A 26,646-nucleotide genomic window follows, 5' to 3' on the forward strand; every position below is an offset into this window, starting at 1 on the left:
GGCAATTTATTATAACCAAATTTATCGGAGGCTTTAAACGTTATTCAACACCAATTCATTTACGCGAAGACAGTTATATTCAAAAACTTGTATCGAGTTTTAAAATTTATTTTAACAATAAAAAATTACGTTCCGAATCTATTCCGTTGTTGCTGCGTATAGAAATAACATTGTTCTATAAGTGAAATGTTACATTGAAGGCATATTTTGCTTGGCCAACTCTGGATTAAACTGACTATTGTACTTCTGAACAACCTTTGGAGTTGCCGCCGGCTTGCTGGCTGCACTGGCGGGCACGGGCACTGCAGCTTCCTGTGGTGCAAACAAGGCCTCGGATCGTTGGCGCTCAACTGCTTCTCGACGCAGTCGCTCCTTGCGCAGCAACTCCAGCTTCTCCCGCTTGTGCCTCGCAGCCACCAAGGAGATTTCGTCAGACTCCTTTCCTTTTTTACTATGTTTACACTTCTTGCTGCTTTTTTTGTGCCCTTTCTTGTGCTTCTTCGATTTGTGTGCTGAATATGTGGGAGATGGCTCTGCCACAGAAGGTTCCGGTGACGGAGTTAGTTTTCTTTTGCAAACGCTTTTCGGCACCTTCTTCTCCGGCGGAAGTAGAGCATTTATGAGTGTAAGCGGGTCGTGGGAGAGCTTCTGCTGGAGATGAGTTTCAATGGCATTGAGGTCTCCGGCCTCGGGCCGCTTGGGTGCCACCTCATACCAACTGTGCGTTTTCAGTGCTTCGTTGGTATCTTGGCCCAGATAAGTGAGGTATCCAATCTGTTTCTCATACTTTTCTTGCTCCTCCTTTTGCTCCTTTTCCAGATCCTTGTTTGTGGTCTTAACGTGCGTCTTGTAGTCCGCAAACAGATCCACACATCTCGATTCGATTTCAGTGCCAGAGGTGGGGGAGGCTTCAGCAGCATCTTCGGCCCGGGCGGGAACTGTGGCCTTCTCCGGGAGGCCCGATTGCCGGCGCAGGAAATTAATGCGTGCCTCGCTTTCCTAAACGATTCAATGGCTGAGTTTATATGGAAAATGCCATGTAAACGACGACTTACAGCCAATTCAAGTTTTTCCTGGCGTTTGCGATTCTCTGCTTCTGCGGCGGCCTCATCCCGGCGCACGCGGGCAATGTTGTCCTTGGTTCGCACATGCCAGCTATGAACATCATTCCAATTAATTTATTCAAGAGTTACATGTGTTAACTAGCTCAGCTCACCGTTTCTTTGGTAAAATATTCATATTTTGTTATGTAGCTCCTCCTCTAGAGTAACCTTCGGAAAGGTGGAAATTGCCAAGCGCAAAAAGTTGATGTCGATGAAGTTGCTTTAATTTAATAGTTGCGATAGAGCGCGTGCACAAGCAACTCTTATTTTTCAAACAAAAACAAATTAAGATTTGCAAATGAAAATATTTACAATATATTTTCATAGAGATGGGCACTGTAGAGTCGTCATCGATACTATCGCATGCATCACTATCACATTCGTTTCGAGCACCCATGGGGCTCTGTAACTAGTTCACTGGGATAGCTGCGATAACCTTCTTCAAAGAGTCATAATATTGTAAAAAATTCTATTGAAAAGGGTATTCATCAGATCAGATGGATCGGAACGAAACGGAATATGAAATAGCAGGCGCTGTAAATTACTGAATTATTTATTTATTTAGAATCATTTCACAACACTTCTTCCGACTTCTCCATTCGAATTGCGATTAGGATGAGCTTGTAGGTATATTAACGGCAGTAAACTATCTAAAATAAAAATATACAGTAAAACTGTAATTCTCTGTGATAGTCAAGGCGCTGGCATCGGAAGTCATCTTGAGGAGCAACCTTCTGTTGTTCCTACTTTCTGGGGCATCCTTCTGTTGCCTTTGCACTTACACCTACGCTTACATACCAACCCATGAAATTAAACCGCACTACATTAAATAATTTGTTAAACTTGTTAGATTGTCTAAATTATAAGAACATTTCCAATGCAACACCTTGCATGCCCTCATCAACAATCAACGATAGCAACACTCATCCACAAATATCGACAACAACACCGAACATACCCTTTTCAAGAAAATATCGACAGCCCCATCATCGAACGCAGCAGCAGATTGGTCCGAGCAAAAGTAATTGTGAAAAATTCCAAAGTTGAAAGCAGGAAAAAATAAACCCAAAGTGCGTGGCCAACAGCGTTGCTCGCGTGCCAACAGTTACAGCAACAGCATGGCCACCGAGCAGCGTGTTCTTAAGCAGGACGGGTACTTGGATGTGGGCGACAATAGCGGAGCACCCGCTCGTCCCTTCGAGATGCGCAACATCGTCTACCATCCGCAATTGAATGTGCTGCTGTTGTTCGGCTGCAATAATGTTGTGAAGGTTCTGGATGTCAATTCTGGAGTTGTATTGCAGACCTATAAATTGAGTACAAATGGTAAGCGGTAGCAAAGAAAATAAAATAGCGCTACTCATACCACACACTAACACTCGTACACGCACACAACAAACACGCAGAAATACAAATGTCATTACAGTGCACACTTGCAAATCAGAACTAACACGCACATACACACACAAACATATGGGTAATTTTGCAAGAAATGTTTTTCTTCCGTCAATTAAAACTTCAGAGAAGTGCATTAAACTCTCTAAAATGTTGTCGTTTACATTCCGGGCGTTGGTTTCACGCCAACGAGCGACCACTGTAGTGCATTTAGTAATTGCTTTGCACTTGCCTGTCTGTCTCTGCGTGTTCATTTATGTGTGTGTACGCGTGTGGCATACATTTTTTATGCACTTGGAGGCGAGAAGTCCCCCAATTGTAATTAGTCGAATTTTAACATTCCCCCAAGATTCGTCCATTCCTAATCAGGAATTTGATATTTGCCACGCCTTACGCACAGACATGCCTCAGCATAGTTTTTGTATATTTCGAGTCTCCTTTTTCCATATCGCAAAATGTTTATAGTTGCCATTTGTGTCCGGCAGCAAGCAACATGCGCTTTGTTTTTGTTTAGCTTCTATTACGCAGTTACTGCACACACACACAAACCCACACACACTCATCGAACCGACCCCCTCACTCAAAGTTTCACTAGCCGGTGGCATCGAATGTCGCTGTTTGCTCTATGCTTTATTAGTCACTTGCAATTTCCCCTCTATGGCAAAATCGAAGATGCTGACTGCGCATGGTGCAGTAATAGTGGTACGGGGGTGGGGTAGGTGTTGTGTCAAGTGCAGCATGTTGATTCTAGTGTTGATTCGGTGTCTATTTATATTTCCATTTCCGTTACTTTTTCGGATAGGCGAGAGCGTCGTTCATGGTCGTTACATGCCCTTGCAAGATAAAATCTTGTTCTGGGATGGCCACAATGTGGGCTTGCGCGGCGACTACAACGGCGTACTGCTACTGGATACCATATTGCAGGCGCCAATTGGACAGAACGACGACTACATTAAGCTGGAGATCATATTGTCCGAGGCGATCATCTTTCAGCACTGCATAAACGAATTGGAGAGCGAGGGTCTCGAGTGTCCCTGCGACATAAGCAACGAGCTTACCCAGAAGATAAACAAAGCTCAACTAAATGCCAAGAAGGGCATCAAGGCTCAGCGGGTAAGATTGATCACGCACTTTCCTCGATTCAGACTTTGACTCACACTTTTGACCTTGCAGTGGAATACAATATGCCTGGAGGTGCCGTATTCCAGCATGAAGCTGGTGGCCAACAACGTGGTCATCCTGCTGAAGCGTCTGGAGCGTCACATTCCAGTGCTGGCCATAGCATCCGCCATTAACGAGCGCCTCACAGACATGATGATGGGGTCGCGTGTGCCCGATTTTGGCTGGAATTTCAGCAACTTTAAACGCGTGCTCATGCACTCTGAGGCCGTGCGACGCCAGACATTCGAGAAGTGGCCCCACATGGACTACAAGTGGGCGCTGCCAGATCAAATGGCACAGGCCGGCTTCTACCATCAGCCGTCGTCCTCTGGCGAGGATCGTGCCATGTGCTTTACGTGCAATGTCTGCCTGGTTTGCTGGGAGAAGACCGACGAGCCGTGGAGCGAGCATGAGCGTCATTCGCCCATCTGTCCGTTTGTCAAGGGCGAGTATACGCAGAATGTACCCCTGTCCATCACGTATGCCACCAGTCCGGCCCTGTCGGCGCCAGGCCTCGGCTTCGACATCATCTCCAACAGCGACTATGCTAATGTGCTGTGCACCAGCTGCTCGCAGACGGGCGAGCTGAGCGTCTGGAGCATCGAGCGCCATCTGAGGCTAATGTACAGCTTCCACGTGCCGACCCTGCTCAAGGATGTGTTCGAGGAGAGCTTCGAGTGGGCCCGCGTGACGGCCATCTGTGTTCTGCCCAATGCCCGAGCCCGCACCAAGGTCAACTACGTCTATTCCGCTGCCAACTATGGAGGCTCTGGCAGCGGCAGTGGTGGCGGCAGTTCACATGCTGGTTCCAATCAGACCAGCGGCAAATTTGGCAGCGTTAATGCCCAGCATATAACCTCCACATCAACGCTGCGCGCAGGCGTGGTGGGATCCAAGATTGTGCTGGGCGTCAGTGTGCGCCAGAGCAGCGGCGAGGTGGCCCTGCGCATGGTGGTACTGAATATTGTGGAGGTGGATCGCCAGAGTGAGACATCGGCCAGCGTGAGCAACGACAGTGGCAGCGTCTCGAGCGTTGGGGGAAATCTCAAGAAGACCTCGTCACAGATCGGTACCAGTACCAGTGAGTATTATGAATATGTTTATGGGATGCAGAAACAATTAACTTTTTTCTTTTTACAGCATCTTCGAGTGAAGCCAATGGCGGCGGTTGTGGAATGGTTACCCAAGTGAATCTCGAGTCGAAGGACGATGACAACAAGGCAATGACGCCGTATGAGAAATTTGCCGATGGCTTTGACAGTAATGGCTTTGTGTCCGCTTTGATGACCTACAACAAGAACAACGGTGCCAGCCAGCATGCGGACGATGCCTCTGTGTTGTATGACTTTGATCTGTGCACGTTGTCGCAGATATTGGATCATAATCTGGAGGATCCGCTGGGCGGTCTAATGGTCACCTCGAATACCGTTAATGTGGGCAGTATTCCCGCCATGGGCAACGACATGGACAAACTTGTCGACGATGCCGAGATGACACATCAGAATATTAACAACAACAACAACAATAATAATAATAATAACAACAACAACGATGGAAACTCCTTGGGCGGCAGCACAAACAACAACAATAACAACAACAATAATAACAATATAATGTTAAACGGAAGCAACAGCAGCAGCGACAAGTTGACGGCCAGCGAGGAGATCGACTGTGTGGTGGAGAGCTGGACCAGCGTGAAGCGTATGAATGCCCTGGATGGGGGGGCAGTAAGCGGCGAGAACGGTGCCATGCCCAGTGCGGCCCAAGAGATTGTGGAGATAGCCGAGATAATGCCATCAACACCGAAATGCAATCAGCTGCTGGTTAAATTGTTGCGCACCAAGGCACCAGAAACGGAGGGCAGTAAGATCATCATGGCCACCGTGGCCAAGGAGGATGAGGAGGAGCAACAGGAGGCAGATGAATGCATGGATACGGGTATGTTGCCATCACAAACTAAATCAGTTTTATATTAAATTCTTTACCCTTCCATAGACAACAATGCCGAATGCAGTGTAGCTGCTCAGCTTTTACTCTTCGACTACGATGACACGCAGATATCGCACGACTATACCCTAGCCATGACCTTCAGCCGGGCCAAGTGCCCCAAACAGCTGTGCGTTCTGCCCCACTTCAACACCTCGCCGGAACACAAGGAGATGGGCGCCATTTGTGTGGTGTGTGCCGATGGCAGCGTTGAAATATACTCGCTAGCCGACTTCCAGACTACCACCGTCATCGAACAGGAAGGGGAACACTTTGAGTCTGTCGTCTACTGCCGCAACATGGACAGACTCTGCTGTTGCTCCCGTCAAGGCGGTTTGCTCTTCTACTCGTTAAATGAGGGCGACAACGATTCCGGAGATGAGCTGCTCGAGCTGGAGGATGAGTGCAGCACAACCCTAACGCAGACAACGCAGGCAGTGGAGCTGAGTGTCACAGACGGCACTGTTCGCACCATGGCGGTGGGTCACGAGCAGGATGGCAGGCTGTTGACCGTGAATGACAGCATAAGTGTTGATGTGGGCACTGAGGGCACGGGGGCATCCACATCAGGAGCAGCCGCCACACACCAAACGGTTCAGACATCGCCGTCGGCTCAGTCGATGGGCTCGAGTAATGCCAATTTCCTAGCCTACAAAACCACCGATCTGACGCTCGATGACCTAAGAATGTTCCATGCCCTTACACAGTTCGATGACAAGCTGACGCTCTACTCGGCCGAAGTGCCCAGCTGCTGGAATGATCTGGGACAAGTGCAAAAGCAGCGCAAGCAATCGCAGAACATGCGACATGGCGGCGATGAGCGTGACTACACGCGCACTTGGCGCCTGCACAACGATGCGTAAGACCTTTAAGAATTAACACACTTGGAACACTAAAAGATATGTTTTTGCATTGTTCCCTCTTTAGTACCACGTGGGATGAGCATATCATTGAACTGAATTTGGCACAGCCAGTATCCCTGGGTCACATTGATCTAAAGTTTACGGTTTACCAGCAATGCTCCAATCCGGCCGCCATACAAGTCACCCTGCTCAAGCAGAATACCAATGGCTTTGGCTACCGCATGAAGGGACCCCATGCAAGCTACAAGCCGAACGTCATTGACGACAACATTGATCTCTCCTACAGTATGTGTACAGAACACCCTCTTCCCTCACCCCATCTCTGACAGTCTTTCCTTTTGATTTTTCAGTTGCCAATGAGAATCCCGTACTCAGCGAGGAATATCTACTGGCTCACAATGCAGAGGTACTGGCCGGTCCCATCGAGCTATCGTCCTGCATTGATGTGTGCGATCAAGGGGGCACTGCCACGCTGACCTCACCGAAGCTATTCAAAACTCGAACACGCAACTTTTTGCTGCACATCAAGACGGTGACTGATCCGTCCAAAGAGGGACAGACCAAGACAAGGGGTAGGTACCACTGAACGATTAGTAGATCAAACCAAAGGATCTGCTTGTATTATCTGTATAGATTTGGTTGAATTTTTTGTGGGCCCCGTGGCTTTTTTCTTGTGCTTTTTGTTTTACTTTAAGTTTTGCTTTTGCAACATTTTTACAGCATCCCCCTCGAGACGGCACAAGCGCCGGCCGCATCATATAGAGGTGTTGGTTAGTCAAGATAATTCGAATATGCACTCTAATCCGAATTTTCCTACCTTCCCGAGTAATGGGAGTGAATACTTAGACAAGCAAAAATCTCAGAAAGTTCAATCCAAAAAACACAAACTCAAGAAACTCTTTGGAGATGGCTTTACCCTAGTAAATTTGGACATGCCAAAAGAGGTAAATGTAGGCACTGTCCAGGCTCAACCTCCAATCAATATGTCTCCAATGCAAACCTTGCCCGAGCCCCTGCCCGCTACAGATGGTCCGTTTCCTGCTCCGTTAGCTGGGGGACTGAGTAGGGAAGGTATTTGCACGTTCTCATTAACAATCATTAAAAAATCTCTTACTGCTCATACAACAGATACTTATCCATAACTTTCTTTCCACTCTATATCTCCCTCGTAGGCTGTGACTGGCTGCATGAGATCTCCATTAGTGTGAGGGCTGTCAAGTCGCAGAGTCGCATCAACAATTCAAGGATGCAGCGCATTGCCATGCTGGAGAGCAATGTCCTTATAGAGCAGCTGCTACGCATTGCTAGCGATTCGGGATCCACGCCGCTGACCAAAAACTTGGCCCTCGACATTCTCAATTGGATATGCTTCATTCGCCTGAATCGCTTCCGTTCGCCGAAATCCGAGCGGCTAAAGGATCAGATTAACAAGCAGACGGCAGCCAATATTCCCGATCTGCTGGCCCAGCAGTTCGAGTGCATTTCCCTGGCCGAGAAGCATATTGAGCAGTTGATGCGAAACTGCATCATCTACAGCGAGCGTAGCACGGCCCACAAGTGCTCCAAACTGATAATAATGCTTACAGAGTGAGTATATACCCAGACAACATCGCTTCAATAATTCTGACTGTTTCTGTATCTGTATAGGGGCGTGACCAATCTGCCCACGGAGCTGCAACTCTTCACCACGCTGGACTATGCCATTAAGGAGGCTATCACAAACACCTTCCATGAGCTGCCTCGCGCACAGACCGGGAGTGTTGTGCGCTGGTACACGATGCTCACGTGCGCCACATCTACGGCAGAGTCGAACAACAGCATATCGGAGCAGGCCATCAATTTGCTCAAGGAAATTGCCGGCGAAATAGACAAGCGTTGGGATCCCTGCTGCGCCTTGCTAAGCACACGCTTTGGCCTTTATGGCTTCCCATTTGAGCCAGAGATATTTGATTTTGATTTCCCCAATCTCAATCGCCATGGCGCCAGCTCCTCTGTGGGATCCCTGACGAATGTGATACGCAGCAATTCGACAATTCTGCCCGTAACGGCACTGGACATCAAGCGTTTGAGTTCGATTGGTATGTTGCAACAAAAAATGATTTTGATGTTCGAGTCTTTGATGGTGAGTCTTAATATATCAAAATCCACTGTAGATGGCGTGGACTTTCGCACGTTTCCCTATCTGATACGGGGCAAGAGCATCAGCAATCAGCTGCGTGGTCTACTGGAAGTGGTTCAATTGCATTTTAATTGTGTGCAAACATCGGAGGCCACTCGCATCGACAACTTCGACAGTGTGGGTGGGACAGCGGCCGCTAGTCTAGTGATTGAGGATGTGCTGATACCCAAGCTGTTGGTGGCCAAGGACAAGAATGACGATGTGGTAAGACATTATTCACATCATTTCCGTCGAATGAGATATGTTTAAAGCTTATATTTTTTATTAGTTGAACGATCTGGTCAACGATGTGGAGTCTATGGTGAAGCAGGAAGAGCTCGATTTTGATTCGTTTGGCTTGGTCAATGGCTTCAAAGACAAGTCTGTCTCTTCGCTTACCGACCTGGAGCATGTCCTCAAGGAGGAGGTTAAGAACGAGAAGGTTGACATTATGGACAAGGTGAAGCTGTCACAGTTTCTCCACCCTCTCTCCCTGTTCGATAACTATATTCTCAAGAAGCATCAGCATGCCGTGGATGCTTCGAGCAAGCTTGATAACTGGGAAATGACTCCGACATGCAAAGCTCAGTTGGCATTGGAGACCTTGAAGCCGTTTGGTGGGATGTTGACTATTCAGTCAGTGACTCAGGCGGCAGCAGCAGCAGCAGCAGCAGCTGCAGTGACACCAGCAGCAACAGCACCACAGCAGGCAGGAGTCGGAACCGAGGGAGCTGGCGAGAGCACTGTCGTTCTCGATGATGCTGCCGAACGCGAAAAGATTATGGAAAATCTAAGCGCAAATCCGTGCCAGCCGATCGCCTGGCACAAACTGATCACTCCACCGCCCAAACAAATGATCATCATCGATCGCATGCACTCTGGAGCAAGGCGGTTTGTGGTGCTGGACTTTGGCCAGCACATCCTGCTCACAGATGTAGTGATACCCTCGTGCGACGAGCTCACGTCCCTGACCATCGACATCTGGTGCTTTGACGAGGAGACAGATTGCACGCGTCTCGTCCAGGTGGCGGATATCCAGACGAAGACTTTGGTGCTAAGCGATATACAGCCGCCGCCGATCTGTCGCTTCATGAAGGTGACGATCATTGGGCGCATCGGGATGTCGTCCACCAAGTGCAAGGTGCCGTTGGGTCGATTCTTTGGCCATCCCGTTGTGCTCGAGCACGACGGCTACGGTGATCAGTTGATGCGCTTTATCAAGCAGCCTACGCAGAATCTGCAGGCTCAGCTCAAGTCGCTGAATGCTCTCTACGAGGATGTGCACTGTCGCTACAGCTTGGCCAGTTCGAAGCTGTTGGATGTTCTCGCGCCCATGCGCCACAGCGAGCTCTCCAACGTGGCCCATCTGCAGGCGTTCATTAACAAGCAGCGCGACGAGGAGCTTGGTCATGTGGACAACAGCAATAAGGTTGTGTCCCTCTACGACGAGTGCATGCTGCTCCAGTATCAGATCAATGTAATCAGGAATGTGGTGCTGCGTCTGGAGCGTGCCGTCAACCCCCATGTGGTGTGCACACCACCTCCAAGGACGGGTCCGCTCACAGAGGAAACGCTGCGTGCCGCCTCGCAAGACAAACTGCGTGTTCTTAGCCTTACCTTGGTGGAAGTGCTGCTGCACTTCTCCATCGAGTATGGCATCAAGAACATCCTACCCGTCTATCAGCGCTTCAATGCGGCCACAGCCAAGGCTCTTTTCAATTCGCTGGTGGTCTATGGCGATGCCCAGCTGCAGCTGGCCACCTGCTCCCTTCTTGTTGTCATGTGCTGCTTCCAGCCATGGTGGGGCGACTTCCTGGCCGACACCTTTTGCAGCCTGTTTTCTGCACAGAACTGCAAAGCCTTTCCCCAGGATCGGTTAGTACTAATGCCCTAAATCCCTTCATTCCGCTTCTTTAGACCTAACTCTTCTTCTTGTTATACAGCATATTCTTTCTGCTGACGTATCTGGGACGCCGCAGCATTGCCATGGGTGCCTGTCGCTCGATTGTGATTGATGCCGTACTCAAGACACTCTTAAAGCTGCTGGCTCCCATTTCGCCGCACTACAAATTCCAGTCGGAGCAGCCGAGCACCTCGGCCAGTGCCTCAGAGCGTAGCGCCACCATGGGCAGCACATCGGATCTGCAGCTGATCACTTGGCTGCTCCTCTTCCTCTCTGTGTGCCTGGACGACAATGAGCGCAAGGATAAATGTGAGTGCTGCAAACAGAAACAGAACCAGAACACTAATTAATCTGACTTTACAGCTGCCGCTCGATGGGATTTCATGAGCTGCGAAAGCGATTTCACCAAGTCAAGGCCCAGCAATGTGCCAAATAGCAAACAGTTGCGCTGCTTTAAGAAGCGCATCATCCAACAGAGCAAGTACTCTGTTCAGCCCTACACAGATTGGGGCAAGAAGATATACATGATTCAAAATGAGGTAATGACAAATTCAAGAAGCGACGTAAGCTGGTTGAGTGGGGGAAACCTCCTAACTAAATATGCTACTCCATACATATATAGTCAGACTAATAATAATGAACCATTCTTTATTACAGCATCCTGGCATATTTATGGAGCTATCCAATAAAGCCAAGAGCAGTGGAGCCACAAAAACCTCAACAGCAGCCAATAAGATCTCCATGGCTGCGGCAAGCATGTTTATGCCGAGTGGCGGTGGCCTGCCAAGTGGCAGCAGCGCCACGAAGACAGCGGCCACTTCCACGTCTTCGCCCAAGCATGCGGAAGGCGCCGCAGGAGGCTCCACTGGCGGCGAGACTGAGCGGGACAGTAACTTTGACAAGGGCTTAAAGACGTTGCGCATGGCGAACATTAAGGTCGTCATTCGTGGATTGTTTGCACTGCTGCTGGAGATGGACTTTGACTGCAATATGGATCAGTTTCTGCTCACATGCAAGGTGATTGCTCGCCTTGTGGCCGCTTGCCGTCCCTCAGTACAGCTGTGCAAGATTGTAACGACTGCGCAGCTGGAGCAGCTCGTTCGGCTGGCCGTGTGGAACGATCAGCAGCAGCCGTGGGCTGTACATGCCATTACATGTCTGCTGCAGGATCTCCTCGATGCGGACAAGCAGTACAGGGATAGCGATGTGACGCCCACCAACGATGCACCGCCACGGTCCATGCTAGAGCCAGAGGTGCATGAAGTGCGCGATCTTTTCAGTGATTTTACATGTAAGCGAATCACCTATCATATTTAGCCACTCGTTCCACTGTGTTCCAAAATGTCCTCCGAATGTTGCATGTTTTGTTCTCCCAATCCACCAGTCCTACTAGTCAGCCCCAGTCCCCCCAGTAGATATGCATTCCCATTTGTAAACTGAAAGCTGCAGAAGCAAGAATCAAAATATTTTTCATCTTTTTAGCATCGTCTTCCTCATGCTCCGAGGCACAGTTCGAGATGCTAATGCCGACAGCTCGAGAGTTTTATCAGGAGGGTAAAAAAAAAACCAAAGACATTTCATTTATTATTGCACTATCCAACCACCTGGCATTGGCACCTTTATGTCCTGCTGCCAGGTGGTTAGATGTATTTTTCAAACCCCAGCCATACAATCCCAACCCAAAATCCATCCAAACAAAGACTAGACAATTACCAAGATGTTGCTTAAGGGACAAACAAAAAATTCCATACCCCTTGTGCAGCTGAGTCGGTCCCCAGAATCGAATAACAATATGCAATCTCTGTCGGAGTGCACAAAGACTTCAGTCTCCGGCAATCAATATCTTGGTATTTTATAGTCTCTGCTCCAACCCAATTGTAGTTCTGTTTATTGTTTCTCCCCCAAACTGTACTAGTTTTGTCTTTTGTTTATAAATCCTTTAACCATATAAAGCTATGCGCATCTTATAGTAATTCCAATTTGTGTGTACGTTGCAGCTGTTAAATACAACTACTTGCCCTCCTTAATTGAATGTGATGATGCGGAATTTGACGATATGCTCAATGACATTGACATGATTGAGCGCACAAAGCCCGTGACAAAGAAGGAGAGCAATGCCCTCTGCAAGAACACCTTTAACTTTTTCTGCAAGTCCATTTCGGTGGCATTGGACTCTCGGCTGGATGTGGGCTTGGAGCTGCATGTGGAAACCCAGCTGCGACGCCTCACCAATCGCACGTCGTTGGATCTGTACGCCTCCCTGCCACAGGTACTGACCAACGAGTTTGTTTCGCCACCGCCCGAGGCGGCACCCTGGCCAGAGTATTTGACACAGCTGTGGTCCGGATCGGACTACAATGGCCGCAACACCTATGTGATGTTCAAGAACGTATTCGACTCGATACTGGCCGATCTGCACTACGAGGACACGTGGGTGCACTTGGAGCAGGTGCTGCAGATGTGGCTGACGCTCAATTGCGAGCTGGCCGAGAAGCCCTATACCACGGGCATCTCCCAGACGGACGTGCCCAAGATACCGTTTGGGGCCAATGCGGTCCAAGGACTGCTACTGGCCCTAGCCTGGCACAATGACATCAAGCTGCGCACGTGGTGCTTGGGTTTCCAATGTCTGCTGCTCGCCTGCAATTCCCAGCCCATTGGCGATGATGTCGACTGCACGCGCATCAATGAGGTGATTGTGAACGATGAGAACTTTGAGAAGATGCTTCTGCGTTTCTTCTCCGGCTACGGCATGAGCTCATCCATAATCACGAATCGCTGTGTATGTATTTCTGTTATCCGTTTATCCATTATCATGTTTTATACTCCTGCTCCTCTTGTGGAATCCGCCTCTTAGGCTGGACCCACCATCTGCAAGCATCTGCATGAGCTTTTGCTCTGGCTGCATGGCAAGACTGAGAGCAGTGGCATTCCATGCAAGCGTCAGCTTAAGGACATCCTGCTACATGTTGTGCTGCAACTGGTGCAACCCGGAGGCGCCATTAGCAACCAGCAGGGACCCATTGATGCCCAGAATCAGCTGGTGCGCGACCTGCTCATGATGCCCAACGACAAGGGAGATCTTAACATAGCCCTCAAGATCACCGAAAGTGTTTGTGAGTGTCTCTAAAATAGTTTAGGAAAGCGCTTTCATTTCAATTCTTTGATTTTTGTCTTGGTTGCAGCTTTCCTGGTCTTCAACAACATTTCCAATGGCGAGAAGCTGCAGTGCCAGCGTGGCAACGAGACCAACAATCCGGGCAACAACTTTAGCAATCTGTTTGCCAATGTCCTGGGCTCAGACAATCCCATCAAGCAGAATGCAACGATCTGCGACAATTCGCTGATCATAAATCTGCTACGCTTATCCTCGCATATGGTACTCACGGAAATGCCCAGGCAACCAAGCGTAAGTGTCCTTCTCTCTATGGCAATTAATTTTGATTAATTTCCGAATGTTTGTCCCTGCAGGAGGTTACCATTCCGGAGGAAGAAGAGCTGTCGAATGAAAGCCAGACGGATGAAACCAAGGCAGAGCAACTGAACACGGAAGGGCATCGCAGCAAAGTGCCCTGCATAGCCGATTGGGGTATGATTTTACACTTTTCCATTTGCAAAATTTCCTTAATTAATTCGATACTCCCTTCGATGTTAGTTCTGCGTCAATTCCCTACGATGAAGCGACTCTTTGGCACGCTCTCCCAGTGCTCCACGAGTACGTTCACGATGATGTCCTCTGGTGGATTTCTGCTGCTCAAATCGAACACTGTACTCGATGATCCCCATACCATTGCCGATGCCGTCTTCAGCCTGATGATAACACTAAGCGACAAGGCCTCAAATCCACGACTTGTAGTGGCACCCATTTGCCAATACCTCGAAGAGAGTAAGTCTGTTGTCTGCCATCAAAGATGAATATCTAATAATCTTCCTTTCCCATCGCTTTATGTAGCTACCATTCAGCGGAATGCAACGCTGCCGCGTCTGCCGCTATCGGAGCCCTTCCTGTGGTACATATCCAAGGTGCTGGAGGTGACAGCAGCCGTACAGACCTTCACACAGCTGGGAGGCATACACATTATCTGCCACAACTTGGTGCGGCTCAATAAGACGATAATCAACATGCAGCCAGGATTGGTAATTATCTAGAAGTGAGCTCTTTGTCTCCCGCCACTAATGAGTGCACCCCTTCCATGGCACAGATCTCACTAATTATGCAGCACATGACGCGCAATACACGCCTCAAGCTGAACACCCACATGGCCGCCAGCAGTGCTTGCAAGAAGTCCACCACCAGCACGGGCGCCACATCGGCGCCAGTTACGCAGCATCCACCGCGAAGCGGTGCCCAGTACGATGGTCTCATAAATTTTGCCCCCTTCTCGCACATTGTGTCCGAGAATGACGCGGCCCAAAGTGCCGAGGTGCTCATATCAAATCCCAATGCGACGCATAGGCGTCCGCGTTCCCCGGCCTGGAGTTACATGTTCTACCCGAATGAGACGCATGTTGACCTGACCATCACGCTGCCCACGGCGATTCTGCTGAAGGAGGTACAGCTGGTGCCGCACACCTCCAATCTGGCCTCCTGCCCCTCGGCCGTGGCCCTCGAACTGTCGCGAGACTATGGAGTGGGCTCCATCCCAATTGGTGCGCCCATGGCCACCACGGGACTCACCTGCATTCGCCTCAAGTTGTCCAAGGCGGAGGTGGCCACCAGCATCGTGATCAGACTGTACAAGTGAGTAGAAAGAATGGAATTAACAGTTAGAACATGGATTGATTATTGCTTTGCAGACCCAAGGATTGTGGCAATGTGGGTCTGGTGCAGATTGCCGTGCTCGGCCAGACAATATTCGGGAATCGCATGCAGGGTCTACGCTCCCAGGGTCCGTACATGGACTCGCTGACATCGTGCTCTTCGCCGCTGCAAACGGCTGCCATGTCAACCATAGATGCCGATGCCATGCCGGAGGATGATGCATTTGCCAAGACCAGCATTGGCTGGGTGCGCATTCTATCGCGATGCTTCCATGTGGCTGCTCTGCAGCCTGATACCAAGCTGGCCGACCTGATTGCCGCTTATCCGGCAGCCTATCCCGGCTTCCTGGAGGCCTGCTGCTCGCTGCTGAACATCATGCCAATGATTCCGAGCCTGGCCCAGCAGCATCTGGAGACCATATTGCTCAAGCTGGGCGCCTACAATCACGAGCTCAGTCTGCAGCTGCTGCGAACGCTGCTGTGGCACACAACGCCCCAGGGTGAGTCTCTTTCTCAGCATTTATTCATTGACCAGCCCACTAACAAATGTTTCCTGTGGCAGTCTTTAAGCTTTCCAGCGATGCTGTCTGCGATCTCATCCACGAAGTGGTCACTGGCTCCGCGGAGCATCTGGTGGACAAGCTGCGCGTGCTCATCGACTGGATCATGCAGTTGCACGACAACTACAGCAAGCAGGCGCGCTGCAATAACCCTCAGAGTGGCTTCGTCAAGGTCATTGCCTCGATCCTGTGGCGGGTGCAGGTTCAGTATCAGCTGCCAGAGCTCCCGCAGCTTGTGTCCTCGTCGCTGTTTGAGACCTGCTTCGAGTGGGTGTCTGTCCTGGAGCAAGATGAACCCCTCAAGAGCAGCTTTGATTCGCTGCTCTGTGCGTTGTGTTTCATCAAGCCGGAGCTGTTCAATCAGCTGCTGGTCAAGCTGGGAGTGAAGCTGGAGCCACCGGCTCGTGGTCAGACCGATGACAGCAAGGTGCAGAGCGGCAGCGCCTGGTTCCGTCGCGAGGGCAGTGAGAATCTTACGGTTCTCCTCGAACGTCCGACATTCCTCAAAACTCTGGCTCTTGCCTGCCAGTCCCCGGCGGCTGTCTACCAAATGCTGGACTCTGGCCTGCCCAAGCTGCTGGCCCACGCCGTCTACGAGTACTGTACTCACCTGCTGGCTGGCTTGGAGCAGCAAGAAGCTCCTCCCACAGCTTCAGTACAAGCTCCAGCTCCAGCTGCAGCTCAGGCAGCGGCACCAACTGATGGCCAGCAGGGCTCGTCCCTCACCGACTTTGACAAGGCGGAGGCGCCCCCAAGTGCCAACCACAACAACCCCAACACTCCGCTTTTGAACAGCTCGGTTGTGCCCAAAGTGCTGGACTTCTTTGCCGAGTGCTGCGCGGAGGGACCCATGCGCAACTGGCTGGGCACAATGCAGGGATCTGTGTTCTGGAAGCCACTGCTACAGCTCCTGTGCCACACGCACTCTTCGCAGTTCAGCAAGACGCTGCCCATGCAGCAGTCGTTCATTCGTTTGGAGCGCTCCACCATCAACTTCCTGACGCGCGTGAGTGCCTGCCATCCCGAGAACCAGGAAGTGCTCACCTCTCTGCTCATCGGCGCCATCATCTGCAAGCCGCTGCGGTCTGTGCACGGCACTCGCCCCACCATTTCCGGCTTCACGCGGCAATTGGTGTTGCAGCTGCTACTGGAGAACGAGCACATCACCGTTGCCGTTCGCAGCCAGCATCCGCTGCAGCGGCGGGACACTCTATCCACCATTATGAGTGGTGGTGGAAGTGGATCTGGGTCTACGGCTTCGAACTGCGGCACCAGCACCAGCCTGCCGGTGGCGGCAGTCAACAATCATCCGGCCAAGCGCAGCAGTGCCCACGACATGCACTTCAATGTGACCACCAGCACAACCTGCCAGGAGATTCTCATGAATTGTGTCAGCGGTGAGTTGTCCTTCTGGCTGCGGAACTCTTTTTCATTTTCAATTATTTGATTACTTGTATTTTCATTTACTTATTTATTGCCGCCTCCCCCCCTCTAGTGTATAGTAACTTAGTGTACAAACCACCTACAGATCCGCGAGCTGGCGAGCCCACAGGCAGTGGCAGTACCACAGGTGCCGCAGGAGCTGCTGGCAAATTCATCAATCCCAAACAGGACAAGAACTGGGACAAGAATTGTTATATCAACCTGAGCAATGTGGACCTCAGTAGCCTCGAGTTCCTGAGCGTGGGAGCCGCTGTGGCGGCCAAGGACAAACGCATCAAGGATGCCAAGAACCTATTGGCCGTTAACAAGGACAAGGAAACGCAGACAACCAGCGCGGCTTCCAGTATGACTAGAAATCGGTTTAGCTCTTTAGCGTCCCACTCATGGTTGATTTCCTTTATCCCTTTTAGATGTATTCAATGTTGAGGAGTTTCTGCTGCAATCGAATGTGGCCAAGAAAAATCAGCTGGTCCTTCCGGACTATCCCAACATAGTGCTCTCCGGTGATGCCACAATATCCCAGGTGCTGGCCACACTGGAGGCTGCCGGCCACTCGCTGGCCATACCGTGTCTGACACTGGATCTGGTGCCGCTGCAGCACGCAGACGAGAACATCGATGACAATAAGACAAAGGCAGCCTGCACAGAGCCGCTGCCATCTCCACTGCAACGATTCTCCAGTAGTGGTGGCCTCTCCCTGTTGGCTCACTATCTGCCCACAGTGTATCCTGAGCACTCGGGACGCAAGGCGGTAATGGTGGTCACCGAAAAGGAAAAGAGTCCACCGCTAGCGGACTGGGTGAAGCTGGAGCCAAACGATGAGATATACGAGGATTTGGAGGACACCATTTGTGAGCCAGTGGCCAAGCAGACGCCCGTCAGCTCAGTTCCCCAACATTCGCTGGCCGCCTTTGGACTGTTCCTTCGCTTGCCTGCCTATTCGGATGTTCTGCTGAGGGACAAGCTGCGGGCCCAGTGCCTGCTGCGTTTGGTGTTGGGTGTTACAGGCGACGGCGAGGGCAGTGAGTATAATTTTTGTCCAAATAAATATCTCGGGAGCTAATAGCATTCTCTCTATCCCTAGATGACATCTACAGCCTCTCGTTAGCGCCCTCGCTGCCCACGCTACCGTTTGAGGTATTCCGCCAGCTGCTGGACACTGTGCCGTTGTCCACCGATGATGGCATGTTGCTCCGCCGCGTGGTCATCGAGGTGGGGGCCATGCATCTAGTGCTCAATTGTCTGGGCATATTTTCGCATCAGTCGCACAACAACAGAATTGGAGCACCGATCAATCAGCCCTCACCCAGTGGCAGTGCCAGCGCCAGCGCTAGTGCCACCGCCAGCGCCACCTTAGGTGGAACAAACACCACGACAACCACAACCACAAATGGAACTTCTTCTGGGGCCAAGACCAGTGCAGCGGATGAGCCCACTCCCAGTGGCACCTCGGATGATAAGAGCCACATGTATTGGGCCAAGGGAACCGGCTTCGGCACTGGCTCCACCACTCAATCGTGGAACGTGGAGCAGGCGCTGCTGCGGCAGAAGAGCGAGGAGGAGCATGTCACCGTGCTGCTGCTCGTGCTGGCCAGCTACATCAATCCGGGCGACTGCATACCCAGCGACATGTGCGGCGAGGACATACTCGCCTATCACGACGTGCGCGATGTGACCGGGGAGCTGCCCGCCCTGTTCCAGACCCTGCTGCAGCAGTCGTGTCTGATTCCTGCCCTGAGTTCGTATCTGCGCAATGATTCCGTGCTGGACATAACTCGACACATTCCCCTGTATCGTGCCATACTGAAGCTGCTGCGGGCCCTCTCGCTGTCCAAGTCTCTCGTGTCGCTGCTCCAGCCGGCGCCAAGCGCCTGCGGCGAGGGCACACCACCCATTGCGGAGCTGCTGACGAACATGAAGACCTGTGTAGACACCTATGCCAAGCGTTTAAAGTGAGTTAAGAACGATAAAACAATCGACAATTGATTTCCTTACTCTATCGCCTTTGCAGAGTCAACAAGAAGTCGAACATCAAGGGCCAGACCCAGCCATTGACATTCAACATTGACGATGGCGATGACGAGGGACTGGCGCTGCTTATACCGGACATACAGGAGACGAGTGTTCTGGTGCAGAAGACCACCGATGCCGATGCTCTCATCAACATGCAGAGCACCAACGTGGATGGCAGCGGCCAGCTGGAACGTCCCCTAAGCAAGTCGATCGAGCAGCGTTATCTGGAGCTTATGAAGAAGCGGCAGTTCGACACGTTTGACATGATTGTGGAGTCGGAGAATAATAGCTTTCGATTTGTGGTGTCGCATCATTTTGAGAAAATGGTGCGACTGGCAGGCGATCGCTATCATCCGTCGCGTGTGAAGCGGCTGGCCCAGGAAGCGGTCACACTGTCCACCAGCCTGCCTCTGAGCTATAGTAGCTCTGTATTTGTGCGCTGTGATACGGACAGATTGGATGTCATGAAGGTAAGAGTAGTCCCTTTCAAAAATCAACCAGAAAATACTCATTATGATGTATCATCGTAGGTGCTCATTACTGGGCCATCGGACACACCGTACGCCAATGGATGCTTCGAGTTCGATGTATTCTTTCCGCCAGACTATCCCAATCTGCCCATGCTCATCAATTTGGAGACCACCGGGCGACATTCGGTGCGCTTCAATCCCAATCTCTACAACGATGGCAAAGTGTGTCTGTCTGTGCTGAACACCTGGCATGGCCGTCCTGAGGAGAAGTGGAATGCGCAGACCTCCAGTTTCCTGCAGGTGCTCGTCTCCATCCAGTCGCTGATCCTAGTCCCAGAGCCGTACTTCAATGAGCCCGGCTTCGAGCGTAGTCGTGGCACGCCTAGTGGCACCAACTCGTCGCGGGAGTACAATAGCAACATATATCAGGCCTGCGTACGCTGGGCGATGCTCGAACAGATACGCAATCCGAGTCCCTGCTTCAAAGACGTAAGTTCTCTTCGCAAAATGCGAAAAATCGTTGTCTAACTTAACTACCTTTGACAGGTCATACACAAACATTTCTGGATGAAGCGCGAGGAGGTCTGCACACAGATTGAGGGTTGGATTGAGGAGCTTAGTAAGCCGCAGTATACAGAGCGGGCTAGCCGCACCATATCATTCAACTCTATGGTTCTGCGTCGACACTATCGTCATTTGCGCGAGGAGCTGGCCAAGTTGAAGCCGCCACGCGGTCTGGAAGATCTGGATGCACCTTTCAATCCTGTTGCCACGCTGCCCCCAATGGATGTGTCCACGGCGCCAGCAGCCACAGCCACAGCAAACGCCCAGGTGGGAACGGATGATCCTATAGTTCCGGAACTGGATGTAATGAAGACCGATGGGGAGGTTTGCATAATAGATCCAGTATCTGGCGAAATCAAGAGCATCGAGGAAGGGGTTGAAATTTTGAGTGATACCGAGAACGAGAGCAGTGTGTGGCATGCAAAAGAAGAGGAAGAGGAGGAAGGCGACGCCGATGCCGACGCTGACGGCGATGTCGATGGCGATGACGATGGCGAGGAAGAGCAAGAGTAAGAGTAAGATCTGATAGCTGCCTAATGGAAATGATAGTGAGCCCTAGGTTATGGCATTTCCCCTGCAGCTGTGTCCCTCCCACCTCTCAACCTTTTGGCCCTGCCACTGCTCACTGGACACTGGACGACACCTTTATTTAAACACTATAATTTTTGTTTTACGCCATTAGTTGTTTTATTTGTAAGAGAGAGACTGCAACAGAACTTGGTGTGCTTTACTTAAAGGAACCGTAATGATTAATGTTAAAAAAGAAAAAAAAAATACTATGATAATGATCTTCAAGAATAAGCAGATAAACTTGTATCCACACACATCGCCACACACTCGTGCACACATACACATGCAGAAGATACGCACTTCCCCTGGCATAACCAGATACTTTGAATCCACTCCACTCCCCTCTGCGGAGAATAGTGTATCTACCGCATACAATGTACTTTTTATAAATGCTTATACTACAATACACAAACAGTTCTATCAAATTCTAGAAGAATATTCAACGGTGTGTTATAGTAGAATTTAGAAGGACAGTGCGTGCGACTAGCATTGGAATTATCAGCACCCCGACAGCACACTGCACACAACACACACACACACACACACACAAGAGAGACCACCAAAACTAAATTAATGTGTATTAAACTATGTATGTATGTATGTGCGTAGTGATTTAGTTAAATATTTACAGATGAAGAATGTAAACGTTATTTTTCCGATTTAAATAAAACGCAAAAATCAATTTTGTTTCCCCCAAAATATATAAAACAAATACATCTTGTATTTCTTTCCATAAGTGTGTTATCGCTGTTTGCAGGATTACTTTTCCAGAAGATTCCTTTTAGGCTGCAATTTATATTCAACGCAGTGGATCGCCAACAGCTCCCGTCTAGCTTGTGCTGTGAGTAATCGTATGAAAAACTGCATACCTTTTTAATGTTAACGGCTGTTTACCCTTAAATAAGGTATAATTGAATTATTAAGATGCTCGTAATGAAACGAAAAAGAATAGTGTATGTATACTTATGTTCAGTCTATAAATTTATAACCATTCGTGGCTCAACAAAAACATGCATGCTATCTAAGTAAGCAGATCATTCATCGCACCATCATCGGATCTGCCCACCATTTCATATATGCACATAATTTACATAAGAACGATCAGTCAAAAAGCAATTCGTACCAACTGTTTTGTTTAAATTTTGTTCACAATTGGATCACTACTTGCATATGCCAGAGTACAGACATTTTTAAATTATAAATTTTAGACCAAAAAGGGGCTTTATTGCTGCAACTTTGTTCGTAACCTACAGCAGTGGTTAGTGGCCAAAGAGTTGAAAATAAAAACAGCAGAAAACAGCAGATAATTTATTTTTATCACATTGTTCCAATTTTTGGGCTGATATCTTTATAGGACACGCTTTGGCACTTATATAGGGTAGCATTTGACTGCCATAAAATAGTCTTTGCTTATCTCTTTTTCGTAGCATTCTTCAAGTCGCCATGAAGAATCTTTCCATTTCGGAAAGTAGAATAGATGGATTTGAGATCTCAGTCTTCCAAGAGTAAAAATGTATGGTTTCAATTTGGCCACAAAATCTCTAGATTATTATTCTCTTTTTATTGTTTTTAATAGCTCGTTCCGTTGAGAGCACGCGAATGCACTGCAGTCAGCTGCTCTCCGATGCTTTCTATAGCCGTTCAATTGGCGGCGCTGCGCTCCCCATCGTCTCCGATCCAACTGTGAACTTGACAGAGAAATTCGACAGCTTGCTGATAGATCTTCGCGAGTCCGCCAAGGCATTAAGTCGTGGGCCTTTGTCGCGAGCAGTTGTCGATTGTCGAGTTGGGATACCAAACCAATTAGGAGAGGTTCCACATCTAACCCTCGCGTTCTTCTTGATTAGTTTATGACGGGCGTAAAGTGTGAAATCGCCTGATCATGGAGTTGAACAATGTTACCGTCGAGGATAGCGCCTCCGTAAGTAATAATTGTTTGTATTTGTTTTCGGCACGGACCTAGAACAATTTCACATGTGCGTGGGTTTATGTAAGAAAATGCGATTAGCTGTCCAACGGACGCTGCATAATTGCTCTCAATTGTGAAAGCTTTTGCTCTGATATTTATCGGCTTTTGTTTTGTGCTCAATTGTTGCCTGCTTGCCATTGGCATTGCACATCTTATGTGAGGGACAATGCCCGACAATATGTATAACACCAAGCAATTCACAGATCATTCAAAACTATTTGCTAATCGTTTTGTAGGGCGAAAGTTGACAATTACAATTTGTCGCATTTTTGAGACAATGTCTCAGTAGACAATGTAGGAAATTCACAGTGTACTGTGATTTATCAACTATTCTAACTAATCAGCTAGTTATTTATGGCCTGATTAAAACAATATCTGAGTAGATGGCATACCGTCCCATGGACCGTGCACTGATAATCACGCTCAATTAATCACGATTGCCGACCAATGCTGTCATTCAAACTCGGGCTACGATGAAAAGTGAAACCCTCGCCCCTTGGGACTCTGTTGAGCCATAAATGCATGTAAATGAATGCAAGAATTTAATTGTGATGCTCATAAATAAAACAGTAAAACTTCCCCACACTCTGAGATTACCCGCAGAGTGACTGATAGACACTAGTGGGTACTCCAAAGCAGCAAATGGCTAATTAGCATAAGTAAATAAATATTTGCATTAATAAAATATAATTATAGTATGTGGTTACATCAATTTTACAGGGGGATGCGCACAATCGTGCGCCTCCGGTGGGAGCTGCAACCACATCCACGCCCACACATGCCGAGAGATCAAAGCCTCAGCTGCTCTATGCCATCAACGACAATCCACCCTGGTATCTGAGCATATTCCTCGCATTCCAGCACTATCTGACCATGATTGGGGCCATTGTCTCCATCCCGTTCATACTGACGCCGGCGCTGTGCATGTCCGACGAGGATGCCAATCGCGGCATCATCATATCCACCATGATCTTCGTCACGGGCATTGTGACGTACGTTCAGGCCACGTGGGGTGTGCGTCTGCCTATTGTTCAGGGCGGCACCATCTCGTTCCTGGTGCCGACGCTCGCCATTCTCGCTCTGCCCCAGTGGAAGTGTCCACCCCAGGCCGAGGTGGATGCCATGGACGAGGACGAGCGGCAGGAGCTGTGGAAAGTGCGCATGCGTGAGTTATCCGGCGCCATTGCTGTTTCCGCCATGGTCCAAGTCGTTCTTGGCTACACGGGGCTCGTGGGCAAGATCCTCAAGTATGTCACGCCGCTGACAATTGTGCCCACTGTGTCGCTGGTGGGACTGACACTCTTCGAGCATGCAGCCGAAACGGCTTCCAAGCACTGGGGCATAGCCGTGGGGTAAGCCGTGACACTCGACACTCGTTCTTCGATTTACTTAGCCATTATCCTTGCAGCACCACTGCCATGCTGACGCTCTTCTCACAAATAATGTCCAATGTGCCCGTGCCAGTGGTGGCATACCGCAAGGGTCACGGCTTCGAGGTGCGCAAGTTCCAGCTGTTTCGCCTGTTCCCAGTGCTGCTCACAATCATGATCATGTGGGGACTGTGCGGCATTCTGACAGCCACCGATGTCTTCCCACCGTCGCATCCCTCTCGCACAGATGTCCGACTGAATGTCTTGACCAGCGCCAAGTGGTTCTACGTGCCGTATCCCGGCCAGTTCGGCTGGCCATCGGTCACGCTGTCGGGTGTGCTGGGCATGCTCGCCGGCGTGCTGGCCTGCACGGTGGAGTCGTTGAGCTATTACCCGACGGTGTCACAGATGTCGGGCGCCCACTCGCCGCCGCTTCATGCCATCAATCGAGGCATCGGCACTGAGGGACTAGGCACTGTCCTGGCCGGACTCTGGGGTGCTGGCAACGGAACGAATACGTTCGGAGAGAATGTCGGGGCCATCGGAGTGACAAAGGTTGGTACAATTTTGCACATTGACTTGACATATGACTTCTCTATTGATGAATTCATCTGCTTTTAAGATTGGTTCGCGTCGCGTCATCCAGTGGGCTGCTCTGATAATGGTCCTCCAAGGGGTGATTGGCAAGTTTGGGGCCATCTTCATTCTGATTCCCGATTCTGTGGTGGGCGGAATATTCTGCGTAATGTTCGGCATGATCATTGCCTTCGGCCTGTCCACACTGCAGTATGTGGATCTGCGATCGTCGAGAAACCTCTACATCCTTGGCCTGTCCATATTCTTCCCCATGGTGCTGTGTCGCTGGATGCAGAATCATCCTGGTGCCATTGACACGGGCAACGAGACAGTCGACTCGACACTATCCGTGCTGCTGGGCACAACCATATTGGTGGGCGGTGTCCTGGGCTGCTTCCTAGACAATATAATACCTGGCACGCCGGCCGAGCGCGGTCTCATCGAGTGGGCCAACGAGATGCCGCTGGGCGATGACAACATCAACGACGGCACTGCCACAGACTATGACTTCCCCTGCGGTATGGATACCATTCGCAGCTGGAAGTGGACCTACTACATACCCTTCATGCCCACCTACAAGCTGCAGAAGCAGAGCTGATTATAACCCAAACGATCTGGTATCGACCGATGGGAACTCCCGATAATAATTTAATGCAATTCCAAGTATTTGTAATTCAGTGTTTTATTACTTATTTGTTAGAACACGCTGTTCGTTCTCTCACGACCTAATTACAATTTGAACACTTCCAATTCGGAGTCTACCCAAAAACGAGCTAAAGATTTTTGTTTTTAAATTCGCTTATTGTTTGATTTGTAACTACTTTTCACTGTACGCTCTCCGCTCTCCGCTCTCCGCTCACAGTTTTCATATTTTCTATTATTTCGCAATAACATCAATAGACCTAGCAAAACGAAGGCTTTCCTATCCCAATTAAACTCTAATCAACTCTCGAAAACCACTCATAATCAGTTCGTTCTGTATAATGCAACAAAATTTGTGTTATAATTATTCTGTTGAAATTTTAACGCATTTTCGGCGAGAGTTTAACCATCTTCATCTACTCCACAAAAATAGCATAGAAAATACATATACAATATATTTGTTAAACATTTCCATATCTTTCATCTTTCATATCCCCTCTCTCTCTCTTTCTCTGTGTCTGTTTCTTTCTCATTCATTCACACTTATAGTTAAAATCAACGTGTTATACGGCATACGGCTATGACTAAATCTAAAACCGTCGAGGAACCAAGGCACAATCATTTGAAAATCGTTTACACGTTTACGATCTATTTTCTGAAACTCCGCTATATCCGAACTACAACAATCCTACGACTAATAGCAGCATCCAAAGGTGGCACTGCACTCTAGATTTTAACTTTGGCTATATCAAAAAATTATCAAAAATTCTCTACATCTAGGTGGATGCGGGTCCAGGGCCTCTACAGTCTAGAACTTGTTGTGCTCATTATGTGGGGTATTGTGATGATGATGATGGGCAGACTGCGTCTGGCACTGGGCAGGCTGTAGCTGGAGCTGTTGTTTCTTGTTGCCGCCACTGCTGGCGCGCGACGATGAGGCCGATATCGACGAGGAGGCAGTCGTGTTGGGTGGCGTGCTCATGGCCTGGCCATGTCCGTGCCCGTTCCCCAGCTGGCCGTTGCTGGCCTTTTTCCGTTTGGAGTAGTAGCAGAAGATGCAGAAGCCATTCTGCGGTGTGGAACATCAAATGTTTGTCGGACTGCGCGTCGCCGAAGAAGTGCGGTAACGAGATCCCGAA

At 49.6% G+C, this 26,646-nt stretch overlaps 3 protein-coding genes across 22 annotated transcripts in view; 1 reads left to right on the plus strand and 2 right to left on the minus strand.

Annotated features, from left to right (window-relative positions):
- Positions 1 to 113: 113 nt before the first annotated feature.
- Positions 114 to 1,423, minus strand: LOC117589606 (leukocyte receptor cluster member 1). The gene is made up of 3 exons (XM_034281681.1): positions 1,217 to 1,423; positions 1,056 to 1,155; positions 114 to 999 (listed from the first exon to the last, which is right to left on the minus strand). Exons 1-3 carry the CDS (start codon positions 1,237 to 1,239, stop codon positions 190 to 192), a joined length of 933 nt encoding a protein of 310 aa, XP_034137572.1. The 5' UTR covers positions 1,240 to 1,423; the 3' UTR covers positions 114 to 189.
- Positions 1,424 to 2,075: 652 nt separating this feature from the next.
- LOC117589558 (solute carrier family 23 member 1-like) lies at positions 2,076 to 25,637 on the plus strand. 13 transcript variants are annotated; one of them, XM_034281570.1, is made up of 31 exons: positions 2,077 to 2,429; positions 3,301 to 3,611; positions 3,672 to 4,740; positions 4,800 to 5,597; positions 5,655 to 6,504; positions 6,573 to 6,793; positions 6,859 to 7,080; positions 7,229 to 7,579; positions 7,681 to 8,095; positions 8,156 to 8,586; positions 8,662 to 8,891; positions 8,956 to 10,541; positions 10,610 to 10,878; positions 10,933 to 11,120; positions 11,227 to 11,860; positions 12,052 to 12,123; positions 12,567 to 13,351; positions 13,427 to 13,685; positions 13,755 to 13,978; positions 14,041 to 14,158; positions 14,225 to 14,455; positions 14,522 to 14,706; positions 14,772 to 15,310; positions 15,367 to 15,830; positions 15,893 to 17,287; positions 17,386 to 17,676; positions 17,744 to 18,355; positions 18,418 to 19,285; positions 19,345 to 19,816; positions 19,877 to 20,305; positions 20,363 to 21,483. In XM_034281570.1, the coding sequence occupies exons 1-31, from the start codon at positions 2,222 to 2,224 to the stop codon at positions 20,891 to 20,893; spliced, it is 15,258 nt and encodes a 5,085-aa protein (XP_034137461.1). In that variant the 5' UTR covers positions 2,077 to 2,221; the 3' UTR covers positions 20,894 to 21,483. The 13 variants fall into 13 exon arrangements, with proteins under 13 accessions (XP_034137470.1, XP_034137461.1, XP_034137464.1 ...); XM_034281573.1 differs by having other exon boundaries at positions 17,419 to 17,676; XM_034281572.1 differs by having other exon boundaries at positions 10,933 to 11,108.
- Positions 25,546 to 26,646, minus strand: part of LOC117589559 (serine/threonine-protein kinase par-1) — a 48,729-nt gene continuing 47,628 nt past the window's right edge. For all 8 annotated transcript variants that reach the window (XM_034281587.1, XM_034281584.1, XM_034281589.1 and 5 more), the window contains one exon: positions 25,546 to 26,646. In XM_034281587.1, the coding sequence (XP_034137478.1) occupies positions 26,592 to 26,646 (55 nt within the window). In that variant the 3' untranslated portion in view covers positions 25,546 to 26,591.

Source organism: Drosophila guanche, unplaced genomic scaffold (genome assembly GCF_900245975.1).
Source record: "Drosophila guanche unplaced genomic scaffold, DGUA_6, whole genome shotgun sequence".
NCBI classification, from domain to species: Eukaryota; Metazoa; Arthropoda; class Insecta; order Diptera; family Drosophilidae; genus Drosophila; species Drosophila guanche.

Bases quoted from the DNA above. Each gene is read 5' to 3' on its own strand.
- LOC117589606 (XM_034281681.1), bottom strand. From the start codon at position 1,239: ATGAATATTTTACCAAAGAAACG. The intron at 1,156-1,216 runs GTGAGCTGAGCT...TGATGTTCATAG, and splicing joins AATATTTTACCAAAGAAACG to CTGGCATGTGCGAACCAAGG. The intron at 1,000-1,055 runs GTAAGTCGTCGT...TGAATCGTTTAG, and splicing joins AGGAAAAACTTGAATTGGCT to GAAAGCGAGGCACGCATTAA.
- LOC117589558 (XM_034281570.1), top strand. From the start codon at position 2,222: ATGGCCACCGAGCAGCGTGTTCTTAAGCAGGACGGGTACTTGGATGTG. The intron at 5,598-5,654 runs GTATGTTGCCAT...ACCCTTCCATAG, and splicing joins AGATGAATGCATGGATACGG to ACAACAATGCCGAATGCAGT. The intron at 10,542-10,609 runs GTTAGTACTAAT...CTTGTTATACAG, and splicing joins AAAGCCTTTCCCCAGGATCG to CATATTCTTTCTGCTGACGT.